We start from the raw sequence: 23957 nt of genomic DNA on the forward strand, positions 1-23957 counted from the left end.
ATTCCCTCTGACTGAAAGCCTTTTCTGTTGCCCTCCTTCCAAGCAAGACGTTTCCCCAATGACCATACATATCCACACATGGCAGATTGTTAACAAATAACACCACTTGTAACAGAGTGACCCTCATTTAAGCTATTTGCACACTGTCAAAATGAAGAGGCATATGATATGCTTCCTTTAGTCTCTGTCAACTCACAAGGCTTTGAGCAGACTAGGACAATAGAAGACACTTGCCCAAGGTACCATGCAGTGGAACTACATAGTTGGGAAGCTATAATAAAAACTGCTTGATACAGACACAAGACGAGGGGGTAGTCAATTACATTAACCCCAGTACACAACTGGTACTTATTTTATCAACCCCAGAAGGATGAAGAGCAAAGTTGACCTCAGCGGAATCTGAACTCAGAACAAAGATGGAAGAAATGCAGCTAAGCATTTCGTCTCGTGTGCTAACAACTCTGCTAGCTCACTCACCTTAGTAAGAACAACAATAATCCTTTTCTATGAAAGGCACAAGGCCTGAAACTGGGGGAAGGGGGTTAGTTGATTATATTGACCCCCTGTACTCAACTGGTACTTATTTCATTGACCCCTCAGCAGGATTTCAAACCAGAAGAAATATTGCATTTTATTCAACAGTAAGGATTCTGCAAGTTCACTGCCTTAATAATACTGGAAGGCAAGATTAAGGCCAACTGATGAACTTTAGTGCAGCCCAACAAAGGTGCCTCCTCCATCACAATTCTTGTCTCACTGACAACGTATTCACACATTAAGCGCTGAATGTGAAATAACAGGTTCAAAATTCAGTTTTCTTTCTGTCCAGCCTGTTGCAGGCCACTTCCTAACAACTGTATTGCGTGGGTGTGTAGTGCAATCATTTAGACAACAAATAACCATGTGTCTTCTAATATATCCAAAAGTTTCATTTGGTGGGAATCTACAATTGTGTAGTTTACAGAGAACATATGAAAGTGAAACAGGAATTTGCATATTCAAAGCATCTTACATTTCATAATGAATCTGATTGCATTGTTAAATCTTCAGTGATTGTGCAACACTTATTAGGAGTCTTTATGTCATACTAGAGAAATGACCATATAGTTGTATGAACTACTAAGGAGTGTTATGCAATTTCTAAACAAAATGCTAAAGGTTGGCAACAGGAAGAGCATCTGGCCACAGAAAATGTTCAAAGTTTCTTCTAACATGGGACAGGATGGGAAAAATGGGTGTAAAACCAAATGAACAAATACATCATCATCATCATCATCGTCGTTTAACGTCCACTTTCCATGCTAGCATGGGTTGGACGATTTGACTGAGGACTGGTGAAACCGGATGGCAACACCAGGCTCCAATCTGACTTGGCAGAGTTTCTACAGCTGGATGCCCTTCCTAACGCCAACCACTCCGAGAGTGTCGTGGGTGCTTTAACATATATATATATATATACACAATATATACAATGAAATTAAATAAAAGGAAATAACTGAGAGCAGTCAGTGGCATGTTTTCAATAAAAGTTCCTTAAATTTCCTACAAGACACATTCTTTTTCACTGAAATTATCCTCTCATTTCAGACAAAGCAGATCCATCACTTTGTAGCAATTGGGATCAACTCCAAATGAAGAGGAGAGATAATCCCCAAAATCAAGAATTTCCAAAACTGATATGCCATTAACAAAACCAAAGTCTGATTGTGTGGAGACAAGAGAACAGCTGTAGACACATTTCTGGTTCAACAGACATCATTAACATTCATACAGTATATATGTATCTATAAGCAATGTATGTGCATGTTCACAAACACAACCATACAATATATGTATACATACACACACCATCATTATCATTTAATGTGTTGTTTATGCTGGCATGGGTTGGACCACATAGACTAATATATCCATACAGTCTATGTATTTACATATATATGTGTGTGTGTGTGTGTGTGTGTGTGTGCACTAAAAATATACATTAAGTACAGGACAAAATACCAAAAGAAGCCTAACTCCTCCTCAGTTGTCAACTGTTTTATTATTCTCTGTTTCGTGCTTTTAACAACAAAATAGAGAAACTTCATAAGAAAGCAGCATCCAGAAATTTTTAAAATATAAAATTTGAGGAGAGTTAGGGCTTCGAATGAACAAACAACAACAGAGTGGACGTACAAAGAAAACAAACATTAAGGGCCGTTGGGCCAAGACAAATTGTAATGGGTAACGCCTGGGAGAAATTTTTAAAGGTAATAGAATAAAGAGAAGAAAATAGTAGAAAAGAAAAAATGTTGGGAGGTAACAGAAATGATGTCCAGCCTGGTGGATGTCTTGTCCAGAAAAGAAAGGAGCATATATACATATATATATATATATATATATATATATATATGTATGTATAATGCATATGTACTTTGTGTGTATGAGAATGCTTATACAAAGGATAGGCACCAAGTTAGTGCTTCTACAGTTCAGGTTCTTAAAATCTAACTTCTTAATCAGAGTAAGGCACTCTAGTAGTGGGTGAGTTGGTTACAAGAAAAAATTCACTTGAATATCAAATAAGGGGAAATTGTGGAGAGAAGTTGTGAAAAGGTAGACCCAGGAAGATGTGTGATGGAGTGGTGAGAAATGATCTTCAGATGTTGAGCCTCACAGAGGAGATGACAAAGGACTGAGGCCTCTGGTGATTGGCTGGGCATGAGAAGACATGTCATGCTAAGTAAAATTGTGGCCAAACATACAAACATGGCCTTTGCAATCATGTCCTCCTCTCAAACACACACAATCTGCCTTCTGTCAAAACACCCCCCCACGACCCATCTTTACCCTTCCCACCACCTGCTGCAGGCCCCGCCATTCTCCCTCATGTATCTGCCAGCCACTCCAATTTCTCTCGCCTAACTTCCTAGTCATCTCTTCATCTCCCCTTACACTATTATGAAACTTCCTTGCTCCTATCCCCTCTGTACCACTTATATTCCCCCCACTGTACCCTATGTGCAGGTTGCAATGAATCTCCAACACCATCTATTTCTCTCTCTCTCTTTGTCTATTTGTCTTTTTATCTCTCCTTTCTTTGCCTACTGGAAAAGCAAGACACCTTTCTTTATCCCTTTATTATACTTTAACCTCTCAAGTGATACAAAGTCACCTCCCTCAGTACCACTCTGTCTCCCAGCTCATAGGTCTTTGTCTTGCAAGTTATTTGGCAACCCCACTGGTGCTGGTGCCACATAAAAAGCACTCAATACACTCTGTAAAGTGGTTGGCATTAGGGAGGGCATCCAGCCATAGAAAACATACCAAAACAGACAATGAAGCCTGGTGTAGTCCTCTGGTTTGCCAGCTCCTATCAAACTGCTTAACCCATGCCAGCAGCATGGAAGTTGTCTGGAATATATTTCCAGGAATTGTTAACTAATTTTGATATAATCAGATCATTACAACCGTTTCAATGTGTCCTGTGAATAATTGATATTATGACATTAGATGCAAACAATTAAAAGCAATGGAAAATGAACCATGATACAGAAGTACTTTCATGGAGCACAGAACATTTCCTTCAGAAGGGAAGTGACAAATGATATGTGTAATATTGCTGTAAACAGCTGTAATGACTTGATTATTATATTATGCCTACGACTGTCCATCTCTCTATGTGTGTGTATGATGAAAGACATTCATAGTATGCATGTGTGTGTGTGTGTGTGTGTATATGTGTATATGTGTATATTTAAAATTATAATTAAGGGTATCTAAAAGATATCACCATGCTAGATATAGCAGTCAAAACTTGGCTCTAAAACCACATTCAATGTTCATACAACACCAGGAGAGAAGACAAAGAGACAAAATAAACTAGGAAAAAAATTACTGGATAATTCCAGATGCTGGATTTCTGGCTCTTATGTATATGTATACGTTCGTATATGTAAGTATATCGTATGTTGTATGTATATATATATATATATATATATATATATATATATATTTGTATTTATGTGTTTTCTGAGTATACTCCATTGATGAAGGCAGAGTATTTCTTATGCAGAGCCAGAAATCCAGGATCTGGAATTATCCAGTAATTCTTTTTGCTAGTTTATTTTGTCTCTTTGTCTTCTCTCCTGGTGCTGTATAAACATTTAATGGGGTTTTAGAGTCAAGTCTTGACTGCTATTTCCAGTGTGGTGATATCTCTTAGATACCCTAAATTATAATTTTAAATAATTATTACTTTTGAAGGTTTTTATTCCCATGCTGGCCACCTGATAAGATCGGTATTTCAAATAATGACCTTATCCTTATTTATATAAATTTATATATATATATATATCACACACACATTAAAATATCTACACAGCATGTGCAAGTAAAAATATATGCAAACACATATATATACAAATATATCCATACAGTGTACATACAGCATCTATATATACAAACAGTAACTGGGACACACTCCCTCTATCTCATCTGCATCACTTTAACATCTACTTTTCTATGATCGCTTGTCTGGGTCAGTCGAAATTTGCTGAGGCAGATTTCCTATATGAAGATGTTCTTCCCGTTGATCATTTTCACCTTTTTCCAAGTAAGGTAATATTTACCCATGGCCAGACATGTTTTCACACGAAGATTGGAAGCACCACCACCTCTTGTATTATGGTGATGTATGATTACAACTATCAAGCCATGTCATGATTGGGGACACAAATACACAGATAGAAGACACACACACACACACACACACACACACAGCAGCCTTCTTTTTATTTTCATCCATTCAGAATATAAATTCATACATACACTGTGTGTGTGATGGACTCTCTTGTCGAAGACGACGGATGAGTATTCAGCTTTTGCAGAACAACCTGCACAGATCATTTGTTGTCAGTAATCAAATGTATCTGCTGTACATTTGCTCACTCCATCAAATCAACGTTGCCTGAACAGGTGCAAGGTTTACCATGCATCAGGTGTCAAAGTGATATTAAGTGTTTTGCTAAAGAACACAATGCACCACCTGGTCTAGGAATTGAAACCATGATCTTTCAATCAGGAGTGCAACACTCTAACCACTAGATCATGTATCTTCACAACAAGAACGTTAGCCAGGAGAGACTATGGGAATCGAACCCACTACCATTACACCTCCTTATATATATTTACACACGAACCCATACAATACATACCCACACACACAAAATATATTTACATGTGTTATTGTCATTTAACATCCATGTGCTATGAGGCAGTTTGACAGGATGTAACGGGGCGGTGGGGAGCAGACTGTACTGGGCTCCAGTGTCTGTTTTGGCATAGTTTCTCAACCTGGATGCCCCTCCTAAAAACCATGTAAATTATTTTGTGTACAAGCAAAGAAAAGAATAACTATTATTCCAATTTAACATTAAAACTTCAACACATACATATATACATAAGGACGTGTGTACGTGTGTGTATACACAAGACTTATGTATACATACACCGTATAGACAGAAAACACAAATATATCGTATGTGTATATATTCATCATCATCTGTTTTCCATGCTGGCATGGGGTGGACGGTTTGACAGTTTCCAGTCAGCCACAGAGGTACCACTGATTTCACATATACATGTGCACAAGGATACTGAGCACATACATTAACAATATATGCATAGTAGGAAGCTTGGTTCCCAACCACATGGTTCTGGAATTAATCCCAGTATGTGGCACCTTGGGCAAGTGTCTTCTACTATAGCCTCAAGCCCACTTAAAGCCTTGTGAGTGGATTTGGTAAACGGAAACTGAAACAAGCCGTCGTATATATGTGTGTCCCTCAGCACCGTTTGACAACCAGTTTTGGTGTGTTTACGTTCTCATAACCTAGCGGTTCGGCAGGTGATCGATAGAATAAGTACCAGAGTTAAAAGCAAAAAAAAAAGGAAAAAGTACCGGGGTGGATTCATTCGACTAAAAAATTTTCAAGGCGGTGTCCCAGCATGGCCACAGTCTAATGACAAACAAAGACGCACCGCACAGATATATACAGATATCTGTTTTCGGCGTAGCCCTAACCCTGAACACCGGGTGCGTGTATTCTTTTCCTTCGCCTTATATATATGTATATATATATATATATATATATACACACACATACAACATACACTAACACATGTGTGTGTGTGTGTTTGTTACGACTAAAAAAAGGAGAACTCAATATAGTCGTAAAGGTTTATTGTGGCAAGTGCTTCAATGTCTCACAGTAAACCAACAGTTTTTGCCTGATTCAGGACAGAAAACATACACAAAATGAGAAACACTGAATCCCCCTCAATATTCCTGTGGTGAAACTGATCACCGACTTCGTAATCGGCAATTTCTAATCAACCTCTCTCTCTCTCACATCGTCACCAACCAACCCTCACCTCACCTCACCTTACCGCCGTAGATTAGGTTTTTCCATTTACTTCCTGCTACTAGAACTTCAAAAACGCAAGAAACCATCACTATTATTGTCAACTCTGCTTTTCATCTTTTCGAGGTCGATAAAATAAGTACCAGTTGAACACTGGAGTCGATGTAACCGACTTATCCACTCCCACGAAATTGTTGGCTTGTGCCAAAATTTGAAGCCATGCGATTGAGGAGAGAAAAGAAACTGTAAATCTAAGAAAGCAGAAGAGCAAGTTCTTTTAAAGGAAATGGGAGAACCCTTTACTCTTGCACCCTGTTTCATAATCATCCAACACACCCTGGGGGTGGAATTCGAGAATTAATCCCCGCCCGATCTACACATAATGCTAATATCCAATTTAAACTTTGTATCGCCTTTCCCCTCTCTACCTCACTTTACATAGGTTTGAAGTGAAAAGATGATTATGTTGTGGAGATCATGCCATTGTATCCCATAATTTGCATTATATACGCATCTGTACATTACGAACGTATGTGTATAACACTATATTTGTGTACGTATGTACATTATCTACAATGGTATGTATAAGTACATCAGATACTTGCGTGTGTGTGAATGAAAGAATTGGCCTCTTTTCAATGTTTTAACAAAAAAACTATTTTCTTTTTAATATATAAAATATATACATATACATTATTTCTAAAAAGACTTATACACACATAAGGCATTTTCTGCTATCAACAACAATTTTGTTATCAAGAACTATTATAATATTCTTGATGAACAATGTGTGGATGAATTAATTACTAATTTCCTACACAAGCACGAAGTCTGACAGACAGGTAACATAATAATGAGGTGTGCAGAGTATTATTGCTATTAGTGTATTTCACTGACCCGTTCTCACGAAGGTGTTTCCCCCTCTAAATGTAGCTGAACAGAAATCTATCCCCCACCACTCACAGAAAGAAAGAAAAAATCACAGGTGATATAAATTAAGTGGTTGACTGGAGGCGAGAATCTATAACTCGCAAATCCACTCCGAGAACTAAATATATTAAATTTCTATTTATTTCATTAGGGAACGGGGAAATGTCCTCTTGCATTCTGAAACCTCAAAAAAACCCCACTTTTTCTTGTATCTTGTTTTACGAATTTTAATAAATTATTATACAGACATGCGTGTGTGTATTGTTTGTATAATGTGTTTACTTGCTTGTAGCCACGCTGGGTGGGGCAGAATATTTTAATGGGATCGGGTGGCTTGTCCTTTTATTGCGATCGGAAAAGCTGAATGGAAAAGTCGACCTGGATTCGAACCTGAAATTTAAGGGGACGTAACCAAAACACCAACACTTCGTTGCTCCTATAACAAATCTGTTAACAAGGAAGCCTACACATGATCGCTCGACATTTATAACAGCCAAATCTCTCTCAAATCACAACCTATCGTCTTCAATAAGTGAAGGACACATTGAGTTTCGTTAAGTCCGTGGGGAGTGGGAAGAGTAGATTATTTTTTTTCGGTATCGATATATCGTCAGAGAAAAAAAAATTTTTCAACTGGATATTCTAAATTTAGAATAAAAACGTTATCAAAATTGACCCAGGGCTGGACAATAACATGCGTGTACTATCATATCTATTACGTTATATATATATATATATGTATGTATGCGCGCGTATAACGTGTAATGTATGCATATCAATCAGTGTTCTATTATATATACTTACCTAAATATATATCTCCGAAAGAGCCACTGCCTATCTTTCGACCAAGACGGTATTTATTACCAACTCTGAGCTCCATCTGCAATAAAGAATAAACAGGGGAAATATAAGAGACAAAAAAACAAAAAGATTTTCTTTAAAATTCATGAAGAATCACTTAAAATATTTATTATTACAGGTCGTTTACGGGCTAATTAGAGTGAGTGAGATAGACAGAGGGGATTATAAATAAGTCAATGGGTTTTCCAGCTGGTTTAGGGAGAATATAAAATGATTTGACTTAATATAAAATCTCTTGTAACAAACAGAAACGTCTACAATACGTTACTAAACATTATTATTGTAGGCAAGCTTACGTAACTTACTACATATATATATATATATATAAAGTTATAAACATGGTACAAGGGCTCTCACACATACATGTGTGTATATATCCTATCTCTCTCTCATATATATATACATACATACACACACACACACATTACCTATCGCCTAAACGAACGCACAAAAGCAACGGAGATGATAATCTTCGATTTTATATTACGAGCATAAATGTCATCTATTACAAACATGAATACAAGAAGATACATTTTAATATTGTATTTAAAGACTCGAGTATCTACATTTGCCTCTCCATCAATGTTGGCCAAGAATGTTTCAATACAAGTCTAGAAGAAATGAACTGTGCCTATCTCAAGTATATTTAAATAAATGTGAATAAATGTATAAAAAAAAAATAAACAAATGTAAATGTGAAATGGATTTGTATGGTGTGCGTGTATATCTATAGATATATACACACACACACACGCCAACATAACATGTTACTTTGGTTAATCACTTTCTTTGAATAGATGAGAGACGGCCAACAATAATAAAATATAAGATTTTTAACAGGAAGAACGTGTGTGCATATATACGTAGTATTGTGTGTGTGTGTATATATATATATATATATATATATAGACATACATACAGATACATACGCAAAGAAATGGTAAGTTTAGTACTAAAAGAACAAAACAACGGAAGTGGATCGAGAAAGAAAAGACACTGGAGTCGATGACATAAATGTTAGAGATGTATATTACTTTCTTTTTCGATTGATTGTACAACTATATATATACATATATCTACATATATATATACATATATACACACATATATATTATATTATATATATATATATATATATATATATACATATAGTCTAAACAGAATGAAGTTAACTGGAAAATCAATGATGAATAAGACAGACATACATAAAATACTATTGTGTGTGTGTGTGTGGTTGCATGTATGCTGGGTTTTTGTTGTTGTTTTTTGTTAATTTTTTTTTTCTACAGCGTACCTTGGCAGCGGCTGTACATCAAAAGTTCTAAGAGGGAGAATAAAACAGACAAATGTATCAACTAAGGCAGCCGCCAGACCTCCCTCTTCCCAAATTGAGCCAAGATGCTGACGATTGCATTTGGTACTTTCGCGACGCTTTTAAGCCGACACCATCGTTTACTCCCTCAGAAAACTGTCGTTTGTAAGTGTGAGAGGTACGCATGCGCAGGTCACACACATACGCACACACGCTCTTAAGTGCCCGGATCTTTGTTATCTCGGAGTCCGTGGATTGTTCCTCGTTCTTCTTCTTCGTCGTCTCTTTCTTTCCTATTCTCGTTACGAAATGTCGGATAAACGAGTTTACGTTGTTTCTTAAGAAAATATCTCCCTAAACTAGAGAAAGATAATTGTTTTCTTGTCCAAGAAAAAATTACTCCATATATTCTATGCCACTCAATAAGTAGCAGCGACAAGTTATTTGATGATATTAGCCCCATCCATCAGCGACCATCTATTTATTTACATGTTTAAAGATAGAACTCATACACACACACACACCTATATACATACATCTAAGTATATGTACATGCGTATGTGTGCGCGCCTGCGTGTGTATGTGCACACATACACACACACACACACACATATATATATATATATATATATATATATATATATATATATATATATATATATATATATGGCGTTGCGCGACTTTTTTTCTGCTATTTTAATACCTCATTTTGTTTTTATCTTGCACTTTAGCCTTTGGTCAAATTAGGTTTGGCCGAGTTAAAGTATTATTCTATTAATGGAACTGGGTCGTCTCTGTAAATTCGAAACATTTTTTTACATAGACTATGGAATAATCCATGTTATAAGCGAGCAAACCGAGATGATTCTTGGCCGTCTAAAATTGTTACAGACCTGACAATTCAATCTCTCAAAGTGGATCGGCTCAGGTCAAAGTCCTGAGATTGGGTGAGAGGTCAGAGCAGGTCTCTTTAGTTTCGCACGCCGTTGATGAACCGACGGTGACCCAGGCATACATGGACAATATTACATATATTGAAATCTAAACGTTTTTTTTTTGGGGGGGGGGGGTTATCGCAGAATCTTTTTACGATCTTCCAAAGTATTTTATAGGCAAAACCGCTGCCACTAATCTTAATAAGACAAATGAAACAAAATTGTTTTAAAAAGTATTCATATAAGAAAACTAACATACAATAATCTATTGATTTGAACATCTTTTAACTTTTTTGTGTACTATTAGGCAGCGGCCATGCTGGGGCACCGCCTTGAAGAATTTTTAGTCGAATGAATCGACCCAAGTACTTTTTTTCTTATAAGTCTGGTACTTATTCTATTAATCTCTTTGGCGAACCTTTAAAAGTGACGGGGACGTAAACACACCAACACCAGTTGTCAAGTGGTGTAGGGAAAAGGCGACACACACACACAGCTTGGGAACCAAGCTTCTTACATCAAAGTAAACTAAGACCCCTAGACATTACTGTCTCGAGTCCAAGGATTCGTCAGATCACAGTACTCTCCCTGAATGGAACGCCAGTCTGTCGCAGGGTTACTTATTTACAGCTGAGTGACCAACAGGAGCAACGTGAAATGAATTGCTTTGCTCGAGAACACAACACACCATCCTGTCCTGGAATCGAAATTACCCTATCCCTAGGCCACATGTCTTCACACATGGAGGATGCCAGTGTTTATCTTATAAACTTTTACTAAGAAAACACCTTATCCTATGGAACCCTGGAATCTTTTCACCAAACTCTGGAGTTTCTCAGAACCTCTGTGGAGCTAAGCCAGTGTTTCTTGTGGGAAGTGAAGACAGAACTTCCAGGAGAGAACTCCCGTCCAGTGAGGATTGAAAACAAAGGGTATATTGTCGTGTCCTAACCCTTTTTTTGTTACTCTGTTTTCTTTTGAAATACACTGTTTTCGTTTTAATTAACCCTGAAAATAATGAGGACTTTAGTATCTGGAACATAAATTAACCTGAAATTTTTCTGGAAGGTTTAGTTCTAGAGGACATTCCAAAGGAAGTTAGTATTAAGGGTGGTCTCAGGCAGATAGGTATCAAAACGGTTAATCAAATTAAGATGGTTTTGCATTTTTAATCCTTTAGCATTCAGATTACTCTGTCGAATACAATATTTATTTCTTCATATTGTTTTGAATCAATCATGCTTTGTCTTGTAGCTTTGAGAGTTTAATGATGTGATTGTTTAGTTTTAGAATGACATTATAGGGTAAGGTACAAGAGGCGAGTTTGCCTAAAAGACAGAATATTTTGGCCAGATATGGCTGGTTTAAATGCTAAAGAGTTAAACCTGTCCGACACAATGGTGAAGAAAGGAGAATTCAGATAGTGGAAATAAATTTCACTAATATCTAGAGTAGGGAGGGAGGCTGATCCTTGTCAATTCGGGAATCATCACGGGGTTAAACAACTAAATGAATGCCAATATTCAACTGATTAGAGATCTTAAAAATGACCATATCTTCTTATATAAACTTCAGCCAGTGCTGATGGACTGGCTCCCGTGCAGGTGGCACATAAAAAAACACCATTTGAGCGTGGCCGTGGCCAGTACCACCTGACTGGCCCTTGTACCGGTGGCACGTAAAAGCACCCACTACACTCTCGGAGTGGTTGGCATTAGGAAGGGCATCCAGCTGTAGAAACTCTGCCAGATCAGATTGGAGCCTAGTGCAGCCATCTGGCTTGCCAGCCCTCAGTCAAACCATCCAACCCATGCCAGCATGGAAAGTGGACGTTAAACGATGATGATGATGATGAATACAACAATATAAGACCATTTCTATGAGCAAAGGCAGTGAGCTGCTAGAGATGCTAGTTCATCATCATCATTTTAATGTCCACTTTTCCATGATTACATGAGTCAGACAGAATTCTTTGAAGCAGATTTACCACAGATGGATGGTCTTCCTGTTGCCAATCGTCACCTGTTTTCAAGCAAGGTAATACTTCACTCATGGCTGAACATCATTTCATGGAAGATTGGAAACAAGAAACACTACTTGTATGATGGTGACACTCATTTATGTCAAGACAAATATACACATATATACATACATGTAGGATGGATTTCTTTCAGTTTCCATCAGCCAAATCCACTCAGAAGGCTTTGGTCAAGTTGGAGCTATAGTAGAAGACACCTGCCCAAGGTGCCATACAATGAGACAACACGAAGACATGTAGTTGGAAAGAGAACTTCATAGCTACACAGCCATGCCTGCACTTATACCATATCTGCACTTGTAGTAGTTATGAATTCAAATTCTACCAAGCTTTAATTCTAGCCCTTGTTCACTCCACTGCCAATAAAATAAGTACTTATGATATGGAATGGAATATTCAAGTAAAATCTATTCTGCACTGGAAGGTCTAACAAAGCTGAAATACATCTAAAGTTGCCACCCATACCTATCAACATAATTAGAACAACATTGGTCAATGTCTAATATTGTTTTTATCCTCACTGTATTATTGGAAATCTGATTCTATACCCCCGATTAGAATTATTTAATTCTCCCAACGTTATATATATTAACATATCTTAACCGTTGGTTTTTCAAACAGATGGCATCTAAGAGTACATTGCATATTGGTTTACTGATTCATTTGAGGCAACTAATTTAGCAAGCTTTCTTTACTGAAAGAAGGCTACACTTTACTGATAAAGTCAGAAAATAAACAGAACACGTTCAGAATTGGTTGATACTTTAATCAATTGCATCCATTTCTTACAAATGTAAGGGTTGCTTATTTGGCTGTGAGCCTTTATATTTTGAGATCAACTTTGGCTTTCATCACTTCAGACATGGAGAACATAAAGATTTCTTTCATTGTTACAAGGACAATGGATGGAGGACGGTACAAGAATGACTTACAAAAACAGCTGGAGTATCATATGGAGTATAAAAGGAAGAAAATAAATAGAATCATCATCATCATCATTGTTTAACGTCCGCTTTCCATGCTAGCATGGGTTGGACGATTTGACTGAGGACTGGCAAGCCAGAAGGCTGCACCAGGCTCCAATTTGATCTGGCAGAGTTTCTACAGCTGGATGTCCTTCCTAATGCCAACCACTCCGAGAGTAGTGGGTGCTTTTATGTGCCACCGGCACGAGGGCTAGTCACACGGTACTGGCAATGGCCACGCTCAAAAAGGTGTTTTTTATTTGCCACCTGCACGGGAGCCAGTCCAGCGGCACTGGCAACTACCAAATCCACTCACAAAGCATTAGTTCGTCCAGAATTATAATAGAAGACATTTGCTCAAGGTGCTTCACAGTAAGTTTGAACCTAGAACTATGTGGTAGAGAAGCAAACTTTTTACCACACAGCTACACTGTACCTATATTTAACAATATTTGTTTCACGTAACTTTGGAAGTCAGCAATGTTTGGACACGGAACAATGTTTGGATAAGTGCATACAGAATGGTTTATAGGCCAGCTCATATCTTGTACAGTTCTAACTGATGATAATGCTAGGTCAGTAGTTTAGTGCTTATCTCAAACTAGAAAGCTTTCTAACTAGAATGTCTTCTATGTTGTGGACATTTAGTCTCTAAGGTGAAAGTTTTCCAAATAAGATTGCCCCATCAATATGCAAAGTATCCCCAGAAGATTATCAATTATGCTGGCTTTCGGTGCTTGACAATGGTTCAGATACTTACCCCAGCCAAAAAGTTGGGGCAGTACGGTCACCTTCTCTACAAACATTTGAACTGGAGCCAATATAGAGAAATTATTATTATTGTTAAAGCTGTTAATGCAGCAGCAGCAGCAGCAGTAGTAGTAGTAGTAGTAGTAGTAGTAGCAGCAGGAATAGCTTCTGCAGAAACAACAACTGGCCCTTCCCACCTCCATTACCAACCCCAGGAAGTTGGAAATATGAGGAGGTAAGCAATGACTGACTGCATAATGCCAACTACACATTAGTAATAATGATTTCTTCAATTTTACTATCAGGAGGGGTAAGAGTGAATTAGGGACACTATACTACTGTGATGGATGATGGTAAGGCAGTCAGAGAGAGAGAGGGGGGGGGGGGTAATCATAACCAACTGTATAAAGTTAGTTTGGTGGTTTAGCTGATTAGATGGTGATGACTCAGCCCACATAACAACATTAGCCATTTAAGTAATGTGGCAGAATCCCTTAAAAACAATTTTAGTTTTGGATAACTTTCCGTGAAAACTCATTCAGTGAGTGTTCTGGTATATCGTTGCCATACCTTAAGCACCACAGTCAGACAACTGCAGTATCAATGTCATGCAAGCAGGTGAACACACACACACACACACACAAAGAGAAAGACAGAGACAGAAGAAATAAGACAAATAGATGAGCATACGTATTCACATATTCACACCCACATTATCTATTTATGTGTTTGTATGTATGTGTGTGTGTATATATGTATATATATATGTATATATATATATATATATATATATATATATATATATATATACTCTTTTACTTGTTTCAGTCATTTGACTGCGGCCATGCTAGGGCACCGCCTTTAGTTGAGCAAATTGACCCCAGGACTTATTCTTTGTGAGCCTAGTACTTATTCTATTGGTCTCTTTTGCCGAACCGCTAAGTTACGGGGACGTAAACACACCAACATCGTTTGTCAAGCAATGTTGGAGGACAAACACAGACACACACACACATATATACGACGGGCTTATATATATATATATATATGTATGTATATATATATATATATAAATATAGAGTTAAATGCAGGTGTTATTCAAATTCTTTTACTCCCAACATGTGTTTCAAAGACAACATTGATATTATTCCAGAAGGAATAAAATGGTGTAAAACAATGCAATCTTCTCATCAAAGAAAGAAAGAAACCAAACACATCAATAAGATATTTTAACAGAAATGTATTTCATCCTGTTCTCAGACAATCCTCTTGTGAACACGTTTATAGAACACGTTTATCGTTGCAAACATTAGCAGAAACCTACTTTTAGTTCCTATAAGTGATTTCTACCATTCTATAAAATTCGACCTTTCGCTGTCTTCTTACATTTCACTTCCGCTAAATATATCTACTTCCATGTCTTTAAGCTTTATTCTAATTCACCTATCGCTCCATATCTCTCCTCTATTAGTTTTCTGCTAATTTCTTTCTTTCTCCTCCTCCTCTTTCAATAAACTACCTTTGACGTTATATCTACTAACGATTTTTCAAAAAAAAAAAACTCAATAGCGTTCCCTTCATCATGTACGCAGTCATCACATTCTGTTAAAATGACTTATTGATGTGTTTGGTTTCTTCCTTTCCCTGATGAGAAGACTGCATTGTTTTACACCATTTTTGTTCCTTCTGGAATAATACCAACCTTGTCTTTGAAACATATGTCGGAAGTAAAAGAATTTGAATAACACTTGTGTTTAACTCCATTTATTTATTTATCTACATTATACAAAACATTTCACCTAAACCTGGAGTTTCTACCTTTATAAGTAGGCTGTTACATCCTTGGTTCTTGTGTGAATTTTAGCTACACTGGTAACTGTTTATTTATTTTTTCTGTGTTATTTGTGTATATATATATATATATATATATATATATAAATAAATAAAGATGAGAATGTCTGTCTGTGTGACACACGCACACATCTATATAGATATACATACACATACATAAACATGTACATACATGTGTGTGTGTGTGTGTGTGTGATGTAGATAACATGGCCTTGGGTGAATGCAAGCCTTCCAACTGCCTGTTACTTGTTAAATGCTTAGACCTAATCTGTTGGCCTATTTAACTTCACGAGCCAATCCTTAGATGTTCTGTCTGTTCTAAGTATTTCACTAAGATCTCTAGTTGAAAAATAGCATTTTTAGGTGACATCAGAGTGATCAGGTCGATGTAATTGATTATCAACTTGGATTTTTGCAATTTTACGCTTGTTGGGAAAGCATGCAAAAGGAGGGTGCTTCAAAGGACTGCAATTCTGGGGTAGAAGGACTATAGAAAGTGTTTATTACAGGGGTAGTTGGAATGAACATGATGGTACCTACATCTGGTTGAAGTTTCTTTGTTCAGAGAAGTATTGTGGTGGTATGCTATCCAGTAGGTTACCTGGTGCAACATTACAACTAGGAACCAGTGAAGAAATGTCGATATGATGAAATGAATTTTTCCCTATGACTGTCGGGTGCAGGCATGCCTGTGTGGTAAGAAGCCCGTATCCCAACCACATGATTCTAGGTTCAGTTCCACTGTGTGACACCCTGGGCACGTGAGTTTTTCTATAGCCTCAGGCCTACCAAAGCATTGTGAGTGGATTTGGTAGGAAGAAACTGGAAACTGAAAGAAGCTTGTTGTTCATTTCAATATATATATATATATATATATATATATATATATTCACTCCTCTCGGAGTGGTTGGCATAAGGAAGGGCATCCAGCTGTAGAAACATTGCCAGATCGGATTGGAGCCTGGTGCAGCCTTCTGGTTCGCCAGCCCTCAGTCAAACCGTTCAAGCCATGCCAGCATGGAAAGCAGATGTTAAACAACGATGATGATGATGATGATAATTAACAAGTGACTGAGACCTGGCAATATGCTGTGCTTGCGAAGACTTGTCAAGTCTGGTACTTATTTTATCAGTCTCTTTAGCCAAACTGTTAAGTCATGGGGACATAAATACACCAACATCGGTTGTCAAGTGATAGTGAGGGATAAACACAGACACAAAGACAGACATACTACAGATTTCTTTCAGTTTCTTTCTACCAAAATCCACCCACAAGGATTTGGTTGGCCCAAGGCCATAGTAGAAGACACTTTCCCAAGGTGCCATGCAATAGGACTGAACTTAGAACCATGTGGTTGGGAAACAAACTTCTTACCACACAGCCATGACTGCACCTGTGAAATCAGCCAATAATCCAAGATCATGATTATTGCCCCTCCTTCCCCATTTAAGTCATAAAAAAGACATGCAACACTATGAGGGAGAGAGAGAGAGAGAGAGAGAGAGAGAGAGAGAGAGAGAGAGAGAGAGAGAGAGAGAGAGAGAGAAGACAGAGACAAACAGAAAGAGGGGAGGGGTACAGCACAAACTTTCAATGGCAACTTTTGAATCCTAACTGAACCACCATAACCATTTTCAATACTCTCAAACACCAAGAGCCTATTCGTCCATGGTCACTCAGTCTGTTAGAAATAGCAGTCAAATTCCCTTCAAAAAATAAGGGAAGACACATTGGATAATAAAATAATACATGAACTATATCTGGAAAAAAATGGATGGTCATCGTTGGAATACCTAAAAATATAGGTCAGCTCAATCAGACCTATGGCAGTACAGACACTTGATAGTGGAGAGGATGCAATATGTTCTGCCATTGCAGGTCAGAGTGTGTGCAATGGTCCTTAGCCAGATGACAATCTAATTTAACACCAAAACCTAAACTAGCAACAAAGCTCAATGATTTTTTTCAGACATGGCTATGTGGTAAGAAGTCTGCTTCCCAGCCTTATAAATATCAGATGAAGGTTGGGAACAGGGAAGGCAACCAGACCATAGAAAGTCTGTCTCAACAATCTGCTTAACCCTTTAGCATTTAAAACCAGCCACATGTGGCCAGAATATTCTAACCAGCTCCAGCCTCTTCAACCTACCCTACAATGTCAGTCTAAAAATAAATAATCACACCACTGATATCTGAAAGCTACAAGATAATGCATGATTAATTCAAAACAATGTGAATAAATAAGGATTAGATTTGACAGAAAAAAATCTGAACACTTAGGGGTCAATCAAGACTGACCAAGAGCAACAAACATAATAGACAAACCAACGAAGGAGCTACAACTAAGGCACTTTGTACACTAAAAATAACAACCAAATCTCCTCCAAATCACATCCTAACATCTTAAAAAAAAAAGATTTTGTTTGGGGGAATAAATAACACAAACGAGTCAGCAAGGAAACATCTACTTGGTCATTCGAACTGCTAAAGGATGGTCACAGTTGGAACACCTTTGGTTATACGTTTGCTGCTTGGTACTAAATAAAAACCCCAAGAAAAATACTGTGCCTATTTTACCCTCTGCAAGCCATCCCAATTTGCTGTGGTTCTCACTCTGACAGTGGGAGTACAACTTCCTTGAAGGAATGGCTGGTAAGCTATTGTACATGTATGTGTAATAGAAAGCCTTGCTATTGAACAAACGTGATAGAAAGCCTTTCCTATCATGGCTGTCCTGTTTTACAGTATCTAGGATTAGTTCTTGTAAATGGAGTTCTTCATATTTATGATATTTCGTTTGTGTTCAAGTATTCCAGTGATTGCCAATGTTCTTAGCTTGGAGTGTTTAAATTTTAATTACATTAATGGTCCTGTTATTGTAAAGGAGTCTTTTATTGTACAAAAGGTGTTACTGCCATAACCATCTCGTCTGTTTTTGGACAAGGCTATCTTATCCAATGTGTGCTTTTTTTTAATTAAATCAGTAGTCAGTTGAGCGAAGTTTGTCTGCTATTTCTTGCAGAATGATCAACCACATAATTTCCCTTATGGACTCTACACATACATGCACACATGCAGTTATAAGAAATATCAAAGAATTTTGTTCCAGTTGTTTCCCTATATTTCAATCGTGTCAACAAGGAAGCCTATAAGTGGCTGTTCGATTTGCTAGAAATAGCAGCCAAATTTCTTCTGTCGAAAGAATAAAAGGAATGGGATGTGTAGGATAATGTAACTATAGGCACCCAATGCCCCAAAAAATATAAGAGATGGAATGGTCACTGACGGGACATTTTTGATCATAGATTTGCATTAGTGGAGCTGAAATGGTGTTAAATAACATTCTCTTGGAGATTTTAATAACTTTCAGTTCTTTATTTATTGTTTATTTGTTACATATTTCTATCCCATATTTGTTTACGAGAGGATTCTTGTCTTTCTTGGATTCCAGTAATTAATTTGCCAGAATGAAGAGAATGTGGTATGAAGAATCTGGCGACTGCGGACAAGTCAGCTTCTTTAAATATGAAGAACAAGCTCAAATATTTGTTTTTTCCGTGGATGTGATGGTTAATAATATTATTGAATTGAGAATTAGATGATGGAATGATAAGAGAGAGGGAGGGAGAGGGAGAGAAATTTCAAGGGACAAAAGTAGAGTGTTAGAGAAGGGGAGGAATGAAAAGACACTGGAAAAGGAAAGAGAAAATAGTATGGGGGGAGGGCAAAGACAATATTGGAAAATAGAATGGTGGGAAAGTGGTGGATGGCGTAAGAAGAGGAGCAGACAGAAAGAAAGAAAGAGATAGATAGAGAGAGTGTGTGTGTGTGTGTGTGTAATAGAGAAATGTAATGATAGATGTGAAAGGGAGAGGACATATGAGACTGTAGTGATGGGACAGGGAATGTAAGAGTAGAGAGGAGAATAGAGAGAGAGAGAGAGAGAGAGTGACTGTATGAGGTAATGGTTGCTTAGCCTAAGTCAACTCAGTCAAATGCATTCTAGCCGTGACTCTCCCGTCTTTTTAAGAGTAACTAGGACTATATTATTCAGGTCTACCAAGATTACATTGTCCGTAGTGTGCGAGGTGTAGAGAAACAGAGAGTATAAAGAGATATAAATGAAAAGAGAAAGATTGCAGGGAAGGAAGAGAGAGAGAGAGAGAGAGGAAACAAAAAGGGACGGAAAACAGCATGTTTAATTAGTTCTGGTAAAGGCGCAAGACCTGAAACTTCGTGGGAGGGAGTCAGTCGTTTAAATCATCCCAGTACCTCTCTAGTTTATTTATTTATTTTTTTTATCGACCCAGAAAGGATGAACGACAAAGCCGACCCCGCCGGCATTCGAACTCGGAATGTAAAAATGTCGGAATACCGCAAAGTATTTTCTCCGACACTGTCGATTCTGCCAGGCCTCCGTCGTTCAAATGTATTTTGTGTAAACATAATTCCATTCACGTCTTGGATGCCTTTCAGGAAAATTAAAATCCACTCCTGGATACAAAGGGTACGTTTGTAAAAAGATAGTCATAACTGGAACGCTTTTAATGATATGGGTCTGTTTAATAAGTTGACCCAAGACTGAACAACAGAAGCTTTCGAGTTCCTCTTTCGAATCAGGTCCACGAATCTTCCATCGCTGTTTAGCCCCAACACTGTTCGAACAGGCTTATGATTAAAGACATTCAAACCGTGACTATCCCGTTTTTTTTTTATTCAGACAATGGTGTCTCTAGGTCTAAATACACTTTTCTTTAAACAGGTAGGGTGTGATTTGAAGAGTTGGCTGCTATTTCTAGCAAATCAAGCTTTCACGTAGAAGCTCCCTTGTTGACTCATACGTTTTCACTACAATCTCCCTGGTGTGGAGGAATAAATAAGTTATTATCTGTCGGTTTTAAATAATTAATCAATTAAGGTTAATTACTCACGGACGCCATCCATACGAAAGACAACAATTTTATGCAATGAGCATAAAAAAAATATGGCGATCTTTCGTTTTATGTACATATAATGATAGGCAACAACAAAAAGCAATCACCAAATCATTGCACATTAAATCACAGCTTTCATTTCGTAGATCCCGACGAGGCAGCATACAAACACAATAGAAAGGAGGAGGCTCATCGGAACACCATGCTTGGCACTTCAGACAATTCCCCCCCCCCCCTCCCCAATATACATGAATTTCCTTGGTGTCATTTCTAAGGCATGGGTGATCTATTTACGAAATGAAGACTGGTTTACCACCCGTGTAATGGTTTGGTAATTGTTGGGGGGGGGGGTCCGATTTGTTGTCCATCTTAATATGTACAAAAAGAAAAACCGAGAAGTCACCAAAAAGTTTTAATTACAAATACTTTTGCGGTGAGGAAAAAACAATAATTAGCTCGATGACTAAATATTATATTAATCAGTTTGGTAAGAACGAGAGACATCTCCGGACATGTTTTGGCTTTATCTCCTGAGTCAAGTACACGAACAATTATCGCTTTTAGATAGCTGGGTTGTTGCGGTTTAGCCTCAGGACAATCTTGATCTCGCAATCATAGGATCAAAAGACATCCCGTCCGTGATCATCCTGTCTTTTATTCAACTAGATCTAAATGGAGTGAGCGTAGACTTCATACAGTACTTGATGAAGTAATTAACAATACATAGAAATCTGCAATTTATATTTTGTTGGGACAGTAAATTATAATTGGGGTATAAAGCGGTCACATTTTTGATGGGGTTTAACTCCCAAAAGTACAACGACTTTTGTACAGTTCTTAGTGACAACACAAAAACTGAACAAAAGCGAATTCAAATGAAAATATAAATCCTATCCTTAAACCATTTCGTTATTAGATTTCAGACGATATAACACAGCCTATGTGCGTTTCAATTAACTTTGAAAATAATCCATAATCTTGAGAGATTTAGTGAAATAACATTTTCCCCCCGTTATGCCTTGCTTGAAACAACGAAAGATTTCTAACTAAAATAAAAAATTATGATGTAAGATTTTAATTTAAATACGAACTTTTTATCAGAAAGGCTAAATGCTGATAAATCATTCCCCACCCACCCATATTCAACCTCCAAATGTACTTTTACGTTTAGTATATTTCCTTCTTGATTGCATATTGCTACTATTAATGCTTCTGGAATTTGATTTCTTGAGCAATCGAGATGGGTTGTTTAGTCTCAAGTCAACACCGATCATCAAAAGCCCTCAAGCTACGGCCATGCCAACTTTCTCAAACATAATGTAACCTTGGTCTTCATTTATCCAATGTATCCTCTTTTCTGTTATATAGCAAGGTTTGGCTTGAAGGAGATTTGGCTGTAACTTCTAATAGTTCGTTAGACCATATAGATGCTCTCTCGTAGGACTTTACCTTGGGTAAGCAACTAAAATTTATCTCAACACAAAAGCTAATACCTAGTTACCTTCAAAAATCCTGTAAAAATAAAAAAACAAATCACACAACCTGCTGTATCTAACTTGTTTGTTCATTGAAATCTAGAGTTCGTCACCTACAGCTTTTGCTAATCAACAGCTTTAATAAATTATTTCAAACATGTAAATATATTTACCAACGCACTATTAATTTCAGCTCAAAACATTTGACATAATGCTGACCTTATTTTCCCCTTAGAATTGTTACATAATTCTTTGTAGGTCGACCAAATTCTTGTAAGTAAAATCGGGGTTGATGGAAATTATATGAAAGCTCGTCAGTACCTGTCCAAATGTATGAGAATCTAATTTGTCACCAGATATGACAGAACCATCATCTATTCTTTGGGTGCTTTTAATAGAACCCACACATTCGAATCAGATCTCGGCTCCGATTGTTCAATTCATTAGATAGTACTTGCTCGTTTTCCCTCACTAGTCTTTGAGGCCTTAGAAAAAAGTTACAGGTGCTGCCATTCCTCTTCTGACTCAGCTAATTAACAAAAATTATGAGGAGGGAGAAAAATATAACGAGATAGAACCTATACTGCCGGCGAGGGTCTGCCTGCACTGCTACCATTTCAAGTCAAATTGTTGCACAGCAACAAGTAACCATCCTAGAATTTACTTTTTATTCCACACAATGCTCCATATCCTCCACTTTACTACAGAGCATCTTCGCATCAATACCTGTTTCCCATTCGAAAAATGTCACTTTTAGATGAGATTTAAAAAAAATTCTTTTAATAGATACACACTCAGACGTTTAATGCTTAACTGAGAACAAAGTTATCTTAAATAAAAATAAAAAGGAAAACATCAAAAAGACATATTCAAGTTGATCTTATTACAATATACAACGCATCCGGTTTTGACACCCACACTCTGTCGCTGACTCAGTGATGGAACTATATATATATATATATATATATATATATATATATATATATATATATATATATATATACATAGATACCAAAATACAATAAATGGAGCATTTCCTGCTTAGCTCAACAAACGCCATCGATCTAATGACGTAATAGACTACGAACATATTAACCACGAAGCATGACTCAAAACTGAGCTCTTAAGAAAAGCTTGTTTACAGTTACAATATATAAATGATAAAGCAAATCAGATATTACCCCCCCCCCCCTCTGAGCAGCACCGATTCAACTCGCGACAAGCAAACCACATTCAAAAGAGTTCTCGCGATGACCAAATGTTGAAGTCGAGTTGTTGAACAGTGACATGTCATTGAAAAATTACATGATCTAATATGGCAATCCCCCTTTTTTTTCTAGAGGATCGTGGGGTCACGTAGAAACCTACCACCACCACCACTACCACACATCTCACGTTGTTGGTGGTGGTGTGGATGCCTCTACCAATACTGGGTTGCAAAGAAAGACATTGTCAAGTGGAAATATTCGATGCTAATTTTCAATGGCATGTTAAATACTGA

General features: G+C 37.3%; 1 protein-coding gene across 5 annotated transcripts in view; it reads right to left on the bottom strand.

The window, feature by feature from the left end:
- LOC106874451 (casein kinase I) overlaps nt 1–23957 on the bottom strand; it is a 94327-nt gene that overhangs the window by 62518 nt on the left and 7852 nt on the right. For 3 of the 5 annotated variants that reach the window (XM_014922189.3, XM_089339677.1, XM_014922186.3), the window contains exons 1-2: nt 9490–9680; nt 8139–8214 (exon numbers count right to left, since the gene is read on the bottom strand). In XM_014922189.3, the coding sequence (XP_014777675.1) occupies nt 8139–8214 (76 nt within the window). In that variant the 5' untranslated portion in view covers nt 9490–9680. Of the gene's footprint in view, nt 1–8138; nt 8215–9489; nt 9681–23957 lie in introns of those variants that run through there. The other 2 variants (XM_089339676.1, XM_014922187.3) reach the window with 1 other exon arrangement.

Source organism: Octopus bimaculoides, chromosome 22, assembly GCF_046866305.1.
Source record: "Octopus bimaculoides isolate indiv1 chromosome 22, ASM4686630v1, whole genome shotgun sequence".
NCBI lineage: Eukaryota > Metazoa > Mollusca > Cephalopoda > Octopoda > Octopodidae > Octopus > Octopus bimaculoides.